This window comes from Urocitellus parryii, chromosome 9 (genome assembly GCF_045843805.1).
Source record: "Urocitellus parryii isolate mUroPar1 chromosome 9, mUroPar1.hap1, whole genome shotgun sequence".
In the NCBI taxonomy this organism is placed as follows: domain Eukaryota; kingdom Metazoa; phylum Chordata; class Mammalia; order Rodentia; family Sciuridae; genus Urocitellus; species Urocitellus parryii.
Genome location: NC_135539.1, coordinates 143,799,743 through 143,813,403, shown reverse-complemented (window position 1 = coordinate 143,813,403; position 13,661 = coordinate 143,799,743). Strand labels below are relative to the sequence as shown.

Below are 13,661 nucleotides of genomic sequence, written 5' to 3'. Positions count from 1 at the left end.
ATGTGGACGGTCAGGGGTCACTTGTGTAGGAGCCTGTGCCCACAGCTGTCTGTTCCTTTGGGGAGCCCCATACCCTCTGGACAGCGGCCTCCTGTCTGCTGTGGCCTTGTGCATGGGGTGCCCACAGCTTCCTGGCTAGAGCCACATAATCTGGTGGAGTGGCTGGGTCCCAGCCCTGCGCAGGGGCTTAGGGCAGTGGGGTTGCCGCTGGCCTGCAGGAGCCCCGGAGCGCCTGCCCTGCTGTTGGCGAAAACTGATGCCACTAGCCTTGAACCCTGGGCCCCAGTCGGGGGAGGCTGGGCTCTCACCTGGTACAGGCCGTCTTGCGCCTTGCCTCTCCGACGCTGTGGAGAGAGAAGGGGTGTGTGGAGTCAGCAGGGGCTCCTGCTCAGGCCCACCTCTGGGAAGTCAGGTGACTGTCCAAGCCCACACCTACCCCGCCCTCCGCCCCAGGGAGGAGGGGCCCTGCAGAGTACGGTCAGGCCCCACTCAGACCCTCACAGGGGCTGCCCTGTTGCCCACAGCTTGGAAATGGCCCCCTGCAGCTCTGGAAAATCTCGCCTGCTGTCTGCTCACCAGGAGTGGCTCTGCACAGTGGTCATGAGCTCCGGGGGAGTCGTGGAAAACCCCACTCCCTGTTGATTGCGTGACCTGGGGTGAGCCATTTACCTTCTCGTGCCTCGGGCACACACACAAGCCTCACCAGGTCTGTGGGGACTTCGTGGAACCCCCAGTGCGAGGTGCTGGCCACGTGGGCATCACGGACACACAGCGCCCGTCAGAGGGACTCGGCATGCTCTCTCTCCATTTTGAAATCCTTGATCACTTATGTACAAAGGCCCCTGTGCTTCCATCCTGCCCTGAGACCCCCGTCCCAGTCAGTGACCGTTTGGGCACACCTGGGGCCCTCAGTGCTTCCTGTTAGGAGTGAGGCTTTGACTCGCTTCTGCCTCATGTAGTGTCCTCCTGGGGAGCCCTGGAGTCACATTGCCCCTGAGGGCAACCACATGGGCTTCTGGGAGTCTCAGGAGGAACAGGCGGGAGAGGGATCCTGTGGCAGGCATGCCTGGAGGACGCTGAGGAACCCCTCAGGAGTCCAGCAGCACACTCACCTCTCCTTTCGTCCCAATCTCACTGTAGGCCTCCGCCATCTTCTCTCTCTGCAGTGCCTGGAGGAGAAGGCAGGAGGCACTGATTTACTGCAGGAGAGAGTGGGCTCTGCCGCCAGAAAGCCTCTGGATTCCCCAGGGACAGGGTTGCACCGTCCCACCCCAGCCTCAGGCGGCCAGCGTCTCTCCACCCACCACTTGCTCCTCAGCCTCTGGGGATGTGCTCCGAGCTGTAGCTCTCTGTGCAGTGGAGTTGTAGGCCACGGCAGGGACACTGCACAGTAAAGGTCTCGCCAAGTCCCTAATCATTCATTTGAGCAAGTTGTCTCTACACAGCCAATGACACGGGCTGTGGATCGGCTTTCTGCAGAGCAAGGACGGGAAGCTCCGAGGGTGGTGGAGTGGATATTTCAATAAAAAGCAGCACACTTGAAGTCCCAGCAACTCAGGGAGGCTGAGCAGGATTGCCAGTTCAAAGCCAGCCTCAGCAAGACCGGGGTGGAGCCCAGTGGTCAGTGCTTGCCCAGCATGGGGAGGCGTGAGCTTCAGTACAGAAAAAAAAAGCCCTCAGGAAATGCCAGCCCCCAGGAGCCGCAGCCCAGGAGGGGCTCCCACCCAGCTTGGCCTGCCGGTGGCCTTCCTCCCCACAGGCCGGTGGACCTAGGAACTCCAGCAGCGGGCTCCAGGCTAACAGAGCCAAGGCAAGGGCAGGGGACAGGGGCGACACCTTTCCTCAAGTAGAGGCACTGCAGGCTGCAAGCAGAAACCAGGTGCATGACCCAGGGAGGGACACCTGTGCAGGAGAGCCCCTCAGCCCTCCCCTGCCCTGACGGGAGGTCCTCCCTACTCACGTTGTATACGCCGTCCTGAGGATTCTTCCTCCTCTGCTAGGAAAGAAATGAGGGAACATCAGGAGGGGAGGCTCAGGCCACCTGCGAGATCTGCCACCCGCCTCCCTCCTCCCTGCCCGCCACAGCCCAGGGAGGCCACCTTCAGGCCCCTGCTGCACCAGGCGGCTCACGCCCGGTTGCCAGCACTTGGAGACACACCTCTCCTGTCTTGTCCAGGGTGGCCTCAGGGTGTCTGCTGACAGTCTGTTTGACCTCCAGAGTAGTTCAGGTGTGTCTAAAGCATTCTATGTGCCCAGTGTGGTGGTGGCGCACTCTAGTCCCAACAACTCAGGAGGCTGAGGCGGGAGGATTGCAAGTTCAAGGCTAGCCTCAGCCACTCGGTGAAGCCTCATCTCAAAAAGTAAAAAGGGCTGGGGCTGTCGCTCAGTGGTAAAGCATCCCTGGGTTCAAAACCCAGTACCAAAAATAAAGAAGGCTCACAAGTGAGACTGTGGCTGAGGACAGAAATCTTGGAGGCCACCCCCTGTTTGCAGGTCCTCTCTTCATGCAGAGAAGAGCCCCTCCTTTCCCCCTTCCCACAGACCTCCTAGTCCAGGGAAGAGGAGGAAAGAGGATGGCAGTGTTCAAGGAAATCGGTGGCCTCTCCTATTACCCATTCCTTCCAGCAGTGCACACCCAGCCCAGGGCTCCGAGGGGCTAGGGAAGGGCTGATGGCAGGTGTGACCCCACACATCAAGGGCCACAGGGCAGTTTCTGCCTCTGTTGGAAGCCCTGCTCCTGAGAGAACTCTGCTCTGGCCTTGTTGTCTGTCCCGCTTGCCACCAGGGGTGGAGTTGGCAAAGCCACCGAAGCCTGGCTCTGAGGAGGCTCTGGAGGGTCCTCAGACCCACAATCCTCGCTAAGTGGTCGTAGCCCTTTCTGTGTGGACCTTCTCGTCAGGTCTGTCCTCCTGGGGGCAGGTGGTGGCCCCATGGCCAAGGAGCAGTTCCCAGGACAGCAGCTGGCGCTTGGACACAAGGCCCACAAGTATTCCTGAGCTCGAGGCCCCTTGTGATGCAGAAAGGAGCCAAGGAGGGGTCGAGAGCTGGCAGCCAGTCAGCCGCCACCTCACCCCAGCCCCATGTGTGCTGGTGCAGGGGACCCACCCACAAGCCCACCTCCACACAGGCACAGAGGGGCTCCCTACCTGCTTCCCTCCCATCTCGGGGTCCCGGCCCCGATGCTTATCCAAGACATCATAGTCCTCTCTCCGTCCCAGATTGAGCTCCTAAAATAAAAAGGTGTCAGACATGGGGAAGAGGAACCGGGGAGGATGGGCCAGCGGGACGGGGGGAGCCTGCTCGGCTTCTCGGTGGTGGTTCACAAAGAAAGGGGACAGGGAGCAGGGTGAGGGAGGTGGGGGCACCTGGTCCATCTGGATACCGTCACCTGAGAGAACCTCTCAGAGCACAATGGTCACCGTGACCGTGGGAGGGACCCAGAGTCACCAGATGCTTTTCTTACTACATGCTGGTCAATCAGATGGACAAGTCACAACATTCCCATGAGCAGATAAGGAAGCCCAGGCTGCTAGAGGGTCATCAGTTGGACCAAAGTCCCACTGAAAGGGACATGTGACTGTCATCCTCTGCTGGGAGGATTATCTGCAGCCTCTAGCCTTTGCGAATTGCTGAAGGCCGAGCGGCTCCCTGGAGGCTGGCTACATGCATCACATGCCCACGGCACCCCTGCCATGTCTCATGGGTCAGAAAACGGCAAACTACTTGCCTACAGGTGACAGACGGACAGGTGGACCAGTGGACTTACATTGTAGAGCTGGTTTGAGCCCTGCTGCAAGGCGGCGACGTCTGCACTCCTGCCAAACTGCAACAGAGCAGCGGGTTAAGGCTTCACGGTGGCCCTGCCCTGCCTGTGCTGCCTGCAGGGGTCTGAGACGGCAGCCCTCTCCCGAGCTCAGGTGCCCTTTCTTCGCCTGCCTGTGACTTTGTCCCGGAATCTGAGGTTTCCTGTCCCAGCCAGTCGCCCTTGCCCACAGAGGTGCAGGGTGGGCATTCCAGGGACTCGGAACAATCACAGTGGTTGTGACTGCACAAGTTCCTTCTCGCCCCCTGGGCCAGGGCTTTTGTCCTTCCCCTACCCTAGCCCTCTACCTTAGCCCTGCAGCACCTGAGCAGGAAGCCTCAGCCTTGGGCTCCAGCACTTGGAGCATCTGCCCCAAGTTTAGCACAACTTGGCTCTTTCTACAGGACAGGCCACCTCATGGAGGAACTTCGAGGCATTAGAGTCGGGGCACTGGAAAGAAACTTGGAGATCAGCCAGGGCCCCTTTCCAAATTAAAACAAAACAAAACAAAACAAAAAACAGTAGAAGAAAAGAGTCTTTTTTTTTTTTTAAGTAAAATCTTATGTCAGAGCACAAATTCCAAGGGGGAATGGGTTAGAGGTGACAGACAGTGATGACAGTAACCTCCACCCTCTGTCCACACCAGGTCCAGCCCCTCTAAGAAATTTGGGGTCTCTAAGAAATTCACCAGCCCATGGTGAAATCAGGGCTCTGAGCCAACAGGTTTCTAGAGAAGCTGACATGGCCTCAGTTGGCAGCTGGCAGCAGGACTTGGGAAGAGGCTGTGGGTCCTCCACCTCCTGACCATGACACCTCTGCAGAAGCCCCTTGCTCTCCAGCAGTGGCCCCTGCAGGGGACGCTGCCATTCAGGCCCTGGTGCAGCACCAGCTCCCCCACCCCCATCAGGCTCGGCCCCAAGTATGCACTTGGGTCTGGCCTTGCTCTGCTGTGGGAACCAAGCCCCAGGTACCACCAAGCCTGAAACTAAGACCAAGGCCTCTCTGCACCCTCTCCAGAGCCCTGGGTACCCACCTTCGCTCTCAGGAACAGGGCAGTGACGATGACACCGTAGATAAAGAGGATTCCATCCAGCAGGTAGCAGAGTTTAGGATCCAGCAGGCCAAAGCTCTGTGCCTCTGCCAAGAGACCCTGGTCAGCCAGGCCCAGGATAACAAGAACACGTCCCACCACCCAGGGTGCCCTGTGACCGTGTGGCCAAAGAAACCATGACAAGGACGTAGACCCCGCCCTGCCATCCCACCTCAGCCAGCTCCTGGAGCAGCTTGCTGCCACAGTGGCTGCGTGATACCTGCAGGAGCCCCAGAGCCTGGGAAGATGGGGCAGGCACCCAGAACTGCAAAGCTGTCCACCACAGGGCTTGTGCCCTGGGAGCCCAGCCCCAGCTGCAAGTGAGCCCGACATGAGCCGTGAACTCAGGAAGCTTCAGCCAGATGCCCCCATCTGGATGACTAGGGTATGTGGCTCCCAAGGCCACCCACAGGAGAGAGCAGGACTCTGGGGCCTGGGAAGGGTGGGCTCAGAGACTCAGTGGTCAGGTGACGTCAGGACGATGAGAACCAGGGTCAGCTCTACCCTCCTGACTCCCAGCTTCCTCACTGCCAGGACTCTCCACCCCGGTGGTGGCTCTGGTGCTTGGCTTCCTACCCCCAGGCCCCAAGGGACCAGAGGTCCACCTCCCTCTGGGGCCTGAACTCCCTGTCCACCAGTCCTGGCCCCCTAGACACATCTCTGTGCCGTTGCCCACACTGATCCTCTTCCTCCTCCTCCCTAAAATCCTGCCACAGCTGAACGTCGCACACCCTGCCGTTTTAGCTGGGTAGTCCTCTGTTCAGCCTCTCCACTCCAAGTTTCCAAGGGTGCCCGGCTCCTGCTGCCCTACTGACCTTCTCACACTGCCCTCAGTGCACCCTGAGTTGGTACTCGGGTACAAAGGGCAGGGACATGGTCCAGTAAATGTGCGGCTTACATTTTTTTTTCACAGTTGAAATTGTATTATTTATTCTTTTACTGCATCTCTAGTAATTGTGTAATTTATATACTTCAGCTCAAACAATAATCTTAACTTTACATTTGTAACCCCTGAGGAATTTCACTTTCTGTTCTTTAAACTAACAGGAAGAGTTCTGCTACACACACAAAAAGAAAAAAAAAAAGAAAAGAAAGCAAGCTACAGTACAGTCCAGTTTTGATTAACATTGCAAATTTTCAAAAGATAATAATGCTAATATTTGAATTACATATTCTATTACACTATTTACATTATGGCAACTAAAAATTGAAGTAGAAAATACAAAGTTAATTTACACTAATTTCTGCCAAGTTTACTTGACAAAAATATTTGAAGTTCACAGTTTATTCCAAAGAAGGTTTTTAAAAGAGTCTCAAAAATGGTGGTGATGATTAAAAACAAAAACAAAACAAAAAACTATAGGTATGTTATATTAGAGAAGAGTTCATCTATGAATACTTATCTTACATTTCCAAATTATTGTTAAACACTAAAACTTTTTTTAGTATTCAAATTTTTTTTGGTTTTTTTTATTGTTGGTAGTTCAAAACATTACATTTTTATTTAAAAGATTCTGGCACCGTTAGGGAGGGGACCCAGCTTCTGGGCTGGACGCAGCAGCTGGTCCCCCTCCCTCCACCCCAGCCAGGTGGCCTCTCCGGACGCAGGCGCCCTCTGGTGGCCGCACAGGGCTCAAGCGGGCACAGGGAGTGGACAAGGTCCTGAGGAGGCGCAGCCTTACTAGCTGGGTGACTTGGGCTGGGTGACTTGGGCAGGTTGCCCCCTCGGCTGCCTTCTGTGAAGAGCATGGGAACTGCCACATTCCTTCAGTGAGTGTGCGGCCAGCGCTCACCGCCATGGTGCGGTCTTCCTCAGATCCTCCAAGCGGCACCAGGCGCCAGAGCTCAGGAGAGAGCTCACAGGGAGGACCCTCCCTGCCAGCCATCCTTTGGCTCCCCCTACAAGCCGTGGAGCTGGGACTAGGCTGCCCCTCTGTCCCCATCCCCACCACCCTCAACACCTCTGTCCACAGCCTTTGGTGCCCACCCTGATTCAAGGCCCCTCCTGGCCCCAGCCAGCTGATCTTTTGTCAACTTCCTCCAGCTCCTGCCACCAACCAGGGCCCACCACCCAGGTCTGCCTCACCACCCCAGGCCCAGACAGCCCTGCTCACTGCTGGCTCTCCTTGACCGCACAGTGCGGTCCTGCGCCGGCCTCCACCTCTGCTGGAGCCAGTACCCTGCAGGCCTGCCAGTGCTGGCACTACCCCCTCCTGCAACCCCACCCGACCCACCTTCTGTGACTGGCTCTTGTCGGGGAAGGAACAGGAGTCAGGAGGGCGGGGACTGGCCCACTGTACCGCCCCCACCGCCCTTTCTTTTAAAAAGCAGTTCACCTGCAGCCCCCTGGCTAAACCGGACACTATGCTCCTCAGCAAACTACCCGCTATCTACAGAAGTGCAGGCCCAGAAGGCCCCTCCCCACCAGCTACCTCACTTCTGCAACCCTCACACATTCCAGAACTCGGGGACATAAGAATAATTCCTCCAACCATAAAATCTGTAAGAACGACTTCCCATTAGAATTGCTCAGCATGGGCCAAAGTGACCCTTTACCATGCACGGTGGGGACTAGGAAGTCGGAGACAATCCTACTGTCAAAAGTCAAGAGGTAGGGGGCTGGGGCTGGCGCTCAGAGGTAGAGAGCTGGCCTAGCATGGGCGAGGCACTGGGTTCAATCCTCAGCACCACATTAAAAAAAAAAATAAAGGTAGTATGTCCACCTACAACTAAAAAAATAAAGATTAAAAAAAAAAGTCAAGAGGTAGCCGGGCGCAGTGGCACACACCTGTAAATCCCGACAGCTTGGGAGGCTGAGGCAGGAGGATTGCCAGCCTTGGGAACACCTGCCTTTCAGGGGTGTGAGCACCCAGTTGCTGGTGACTGTGGATGGAGGGCTGGGTGCACAGGAGGCCTCGGCAGCGTGGGCGTGCTGAGAATCCCGGCCTCACCAAATGATGCCCTCGTGGCAGGACGCACCCTGCATGGCCTACAGCATGCTTTGCCCTCCCGTGATCTGGCTGCACACTCAGACAGATCTTGTTAAGGCCAAAAGGTTGCACAGCGGGAAAGCTCTGGAGGGCACCTGATGCAAAGTTCCTCTCTTCTCCTGTGTGTCCCCAGGGACGTGAGTCCTTCTGCAGGGATTTCCCTGAGCTGCACCTCCTGCCTCTGCTTGAACAGCTCTGGTGATGGGGAGCTACTCACTTCCCATCCACGAAGATGGAGAGAGAGCTCTAATTTTCAGAGTATAAGAAAGTCACTTTGGTTCCAGTTCTGTCTCCAGAAGCACAAATTATGCAGAGTAGGCCATTCTACATGGCAGCCTTTCCCGGCCTGCTCACGTCCAGTTCTTCTGCACTTCAACAGAAGCGCTTAGGCCCCGCAGGTGAGGACGAGACCCGCCTCATCTACCACATGACCCCGAGCAACCCTGGCTCCTTCCCAGGGCGTGCGGCCCTCAAGTGGGGTGGACTTGGCCCTTGGTGAGTGCTCAGTTCACAGGAACTAATGTCACCAGTATTAATCACAGGAGCCCACAACTAAGGTCGGAAGGGCCACCTTCCAAGCCTTCTGACCTTCCTTACTTTGCACCCCCAACTTTGAGCCCGGGTCCCACTACTGCTCAACCCCACTCCCAGTCTCAGACGAACTGACAATGACACTGCAGGCTAAGAATTTAGAAAACAGGAAGTCACATGTCCTCAGGAAGCGGTGGCAGCAGCTCTAGGGGTGCCTGTGCTGGGCAGGCTGCTGGGTGTGACACCAGCCCACTGTGTCACAGGGCACCCAGACCTTCCCCTCTGGCGTTGCCCCCCTCCCTGAGCAACTTTCACAGCGGTGGCCAAGCTACAGGCCAGACAAACAGAGTGACGATGACAATCACACGCCGAGGGGTCCTGGGCCGGAAATCACGTGTGAGTGCTCCCATTCACGCGTCACAGTGATTCCTTCCTTACCACTGGGGAGACTAGGCCAGACAATAACATGCCTAAGGTCAAGAGCTGGGTTGGACCCAGTTACCTGGAGCCATACTCTATGTTCCAAGCCACCATGTGGCACTGCCCGTAGATGATACATGTCCCTCAGGGCTGCGGACTGGAGCCCAACAGGCTGTGGGGGTCCTTCCTCCTCGGGGCTCAGCTGCACAGCAGGCAACATCCTGCCTCTACCACTGGCCTTCCTTCTTCGGGGGCCAGTGTACTGAGCGGCCTAGGGAGCTGGCTGCAGATGTAAGGCCAGGACACACACTGCCAATGCCCCTGGAGGCTGGCCCACCAGGACCCCCGTCACCTGCAGAGCACGTCACTCCTGCTGTAACTGGCCCGACAGTCCCACCCCTCCTCAGATTTTGGGTAGTCTTGCTTTATTGTGCAGTGGATCATCTGGTCACAACCACCTACAAATTCAATGTGCTCACAGTCAAAGATTCCAAGGTAGGAGGGAAGAAAGAGGCTGTTTGGTACCTTAGGGGTAACAGGACTATGGGTGGGTATTTCCCTTCTTATATTTTTATTTCCATTAAGGTTGTTATGTTCTGTGCAATACTTCTAATTTTTATGTGACCATCTTTCTTTTTATTTTCAAGTAAACCAACTCATTCTGAAGAAAAAAAGTAGAGAGAGAAATCAAAATCACCCATAATTTCCTGTTCAGACACAACTACAACCAACATGATACCATGTTGCCTTTTCAAATGTGCTGTTTATGACTTGTAATCATTCAAAAGCAAAACAAAACAAAACAAAAAAAAAAAAAACTGTCCTAAAAACACCTTGGGAATATATACACACAAGCATAAAGCAACGTGTACAGAGAGAATTCTGACGCCAGCTCGGGCTCCAGGCCTCCCAGTCTAACAATCACACCCTTCGCAACATTTGCTCCACACACTTAGTTGGAAAATCCTTTGATATTTCTTATGTCATTTGATCATAATGACACTTGAATGAGGTAACTGGCAGATCTTATTTGCTCCACTTTGCAGATAAGGAGACCAAAGGTCAGTAGGGCAAAGGATTCCCCTGCAGGCCCATGGTAGGTGCATGGCAGAGAAGAGATCAGGGCCAGGCTCACCAGGCCTTTGTTCTTTCTCTCAAGCACAGGACCCTCACATTATGCTCTTGAACATTAGCAGCATTTAAAAGAAATCCACCGTCTGGGTGTGGTGACCCCAGCAACTGGGGAGGCTTAAGCTGGATGGAAAGTTCGAGGCCAGCCTCAGCAACTTAGCAAGACCCTGACTCAAAATTAAAAGTTGTAAAAAGGGGTGGGAATGCAGCTCAGTGGTAAGGCCTCCCTAGTTTCAACACCTAGCACTGCAAGAAAAAAAAAAATACATACAGAAAAAAAGAAGAGAAAGAGCCTGCTCCAGACCAAGCCCCTTTGTGTCAAAATTCCAGGAAGGATTTTGTCATTTCTTTGAGAATTTATTTTACAGACAAACCCTTACAGTATATAAAGCTATATGTACAAAAATGTTTGTTGTATCTTCATCTATAGAAGAACAAAAAACTAACTTAAAAGTTCACTAACTGGGAATCTGGTACGTTTTTGTTTATTTATTTATTTGGCACTGGGTACTGAACCAGAGTGCTTCACCACGTAGCTGCTTTCCCACACCTTTTGTTTGCCGAGACTGAGTCTTGTAATCCTGCCTCAGACTCCTAAACTGCTGAGATTACAAGTGTGCACCACCTTGCCCAGATAAGTTTTGGTATATTTATACAGCAATCACACAAACAACAAATAGCTCTATATGTGCTACTATGAACAGATTTCCAAGACAATTATGTTAAAAATTAACAAAGCAAGATTTAAAATGGTATGTATAATATTTGTATATAAAAAATGAATATTATGTAGGTTACATATGTATGTTTCTATATTCATAAGAGTGTCTCTGGATGGAGTTTGGGTTTGGGGTAATGGAAGATGGAGAGGGGGAATGGACAGTGGTGGTCCTACAACATTGTATCTCATGCTGCTGAAAATGTGTTAAATATATGTTTGTCTGGAGGGCTAAGGGCTCACAGATCTCCCTCAGCTACCTCTGCAGAGAAGCCAGATGAAGAAGAGTGTTTGGGAGAATCTTTCATGTCTTTCACTTTGCACGGTTTGTGCTGTGTGAAACTCTGTGACAGTGGTTGTATTTTAATATAATCCCCAGCTATGCGACCTCTTCAATCAAGGAAGGCGTGAACACCACTGTTCTGGCAATGCAGAAGTAGGGTCAGACATAGGGTCAGTCTAGCAAAGGTCTTGGAACCTGGCTGAGGCTGGGTGTGTTTCTGACTTTTTGTTTTCTGGGTTTTTTAGATGGGGTCTGCCTCTGTTGTCCGGGCTGGTCTCCTTCTCCAGGGCTCAAGGGATCTTCCCGCCTCAGCCTCCAGTGCTAGGACTGCAAGCCGCCCCTCCGGGAGGGCTGGCTTGGGACCTTTCTGTTGGTGATTTGCCAGGTTTGGATGCACCCTCGCTTACGGAAAGTGTTTGCGATGGTGTTTGTAGAGTAGGATTACGTTTATGCTGGGCCCATAGCGTGCTGGTTACTGTGCTCCTTATGTGTTACTATCCAGTGCTGCAGGAACCAGATGCCTCCCCTGCAAGCCCCCTCCACCCTCGCTAGGTGAGCACCCGCAGAGGGGGCGGGGGTGGGGGCGGGGGGCGGTCCAGGTCCACAAGGCACACCAGCCGGTCCCTCCCCTCAGCAAGTTGCAAGTTGGGAGGTGACGGCCAGACCCCGGGAAGACTGGGGGCCGGAGGGGGCCAGGCGTCTGTGCCCTCCCGGCGGGGAACCGTCTGGGCCTCCAGTGGCCCATCGGGCGTGGCGAGGCAGAGGAGGAGCCCTGTCCACTGCCCCGCGCTTCCCCAAAGGACACAACGCCTCGGGAGACACTGTTCACTGGGCCTGGAGGGAGGGCCGGCTCATTCCGCGGCGGGGCACGCACGGCCGTCTGTCCAGCCCACCGCAGCCCGCGGCCACCTGCGTCCCGGGAGCAGGGCCTGGCGGCGGCAGGTCGCCAACTCGAGGTTTCCTGTCGGCGCTGCCGTCCCCGCGGGTTATCGCCGGCGATCTCGCATCCGAGCCGCTGGCGCACTCGGGCGCCCGCCCCCACTGCGGTCCCTCGCCGACTGTGCCGCCCCCGGTTAGGGTTAGGCTGCAGCGCGGGTCCCCTGGGAGGAGTGACCCGGACGGCCGGCTCCCCCAGCACAGCAGCCCACGCGCGCACTCTGCGGGCACAGCCAGTCGGGGAGAGGCCAGGCCTCCTCGGAAGGCCGCAGAGTAAACCTGCCTCGCTGGGCCTCTCCCCGCCCCTGCATCCTCCCCCGTCGGAGCGCGGCAGGAAGCACCAGGGGTCTCCGTTCTCACACAGGGGGACTCCAGATGTCGTCAGACCTGCGCTTTCCTTTCTCAGCCTGGCGCGCACCAGCCCATACCCAGCAAGGGAGAGCCCGGAGTTTTATCTCCCCTCAGGGACCTTTTCTGCTGGAGTTAGGACTGTGAGCTGGTGCACCTGGCTGCACTGCGGTCTCCCACCTGACTGCAGAAGTGAGGCTGCTGTGGGGGAGGACACCAGGCAATGGCCGTGGTCAGCCTTTCCTGGCTTCTCTGACTTGAGCTAACCAGATCGCATGCCACGACTCGTGGTAGCTACAGACACGGAGGATTTTGCAAATTTTAGAAAGACAGGAAAAGGTGGTTGAGCTAGTTCCAGAGCAAATGGCAAATGGGGGGTTTCTCTGTTCCCCTTGGCTCATCGCAGAGCCCACGTCTTGAGCAGTGCTCCAGAGTTTGTCCTGAATCAGAATTCCTAAAGCTGCTGAATCCGAGTCTTGGCAGAAGGCCCAGGGCCCTGCCTTCTAAAGCAGGTATTCTCATGTGTACTACTTTTCCTGGACCCTCTGCTCTGGGTTGGTCCAGAACATTCTATTACTGTGTCCAGCTCCAACTGAACATTTGTGGCCAGGCCTTGCAAGGGGGCCTGGAGTCTGCTGCAGACTGTCCAAGCTCCATCTTACTTCCTCTTTCCTCAGGGTCCTGAGCAGTCTGCTGAGTCCCTCCATCGCCCAGAGCAGCTTGAGACTCTGTATCAGAAAGGAAAGCACAAAGCTCTCCCAGAGACACACCGCAATCCCACAGGGACTAGAGCCACTTGCAGGCTCCTTTTTCTATCAACACCCAAGTGAGCTGTGACTTTGCACTGTAGGGCCATCTTGGGCTTATTCTCCATGTTTCGAGGTGTCAGGGTGGATGGACATCATGGCATCCTAACACAGCGTACTAAAGAGCTACTTGGTTTAAAATATATTAATGGCCTGAGGATGTAGGATGTAGATCAACGGTAGAGCTTTTGTCCAGCATGTGATCCCCAGCATCTCGAAAAGAAGAATGAAAAGGAAAATAAAATACACATTGTAATGGAGACAGTCCTAGAATTGATTGTTCTTCTTCCAGCCCCGCTTTCTTCACACCTGGCTATACTTTGAGGACAGCTGGGAGGGCGCAGTGCCTGTCCTGAAAGACCTCACTCCACGTGTGTCTTGGGAGATTCTGACTCAGGTGTGCTCTCAGCCTGTGGGCCAGAGCCTGGGTGGGGGCTCGACAGCATCAGCATCATCTCCATCTTGGCATGCTTTTGCTCCTGGTACAGAGCCGTTCAGTGGACGCCCCGGGCTCTGGGAATGGGGGGGGGGCGGTGCCTGGGCAGTCCGCAGCACGTTCCACACCCCCTTGCACAGTTCACTGACTGAAGAGAACAGGCCAATTTA

General features: G+C 55.1%; 1 protein-coding gene across 2 annotated transcripts in view; it reads right to left on the bottom strand.

Annotated features, from left to right (window-relative positions):
- Window positions 1–13,661, bottom strand: part of Cd247 (CD247 molecule) — a 58,720-nt gene that overhangs the window by 1,604 nt on the left and 43,455 nt on the right. The window contains exons 2-7 of one of the 2 annotated variants that reach the window (XM_026380171.2): window positions 4,836–4,939; window positions 3,767–3,823; window positions 3,147–3,227; window positions 1,961–1,996; window positions 1,113–1,169; window positions 309–344 (exon numbers count right to left, since the gene is read on the bottom strand). In XM_026380171.2, coding sequence (XP_026235956.1) covers window positions 309–344; window positions 1,113–1,169; window positions 1,961–1,996; window positions 3,147–3,227; window positions 3,767–3,823; window positions 4,836–4,939 — 371 coding nt within the window. The remainder of the gene's footprint in view (window positions 1–308; window positions 345–1,112; window positions 1,170–1,960; window positions 1,997–3,146; window positions 3,228–3,766; window positions 3,824–4,835; window positions 4,940–13,661) is intronic. The other variant, XM_026380172.2, reaches the window with a different exon arrangement.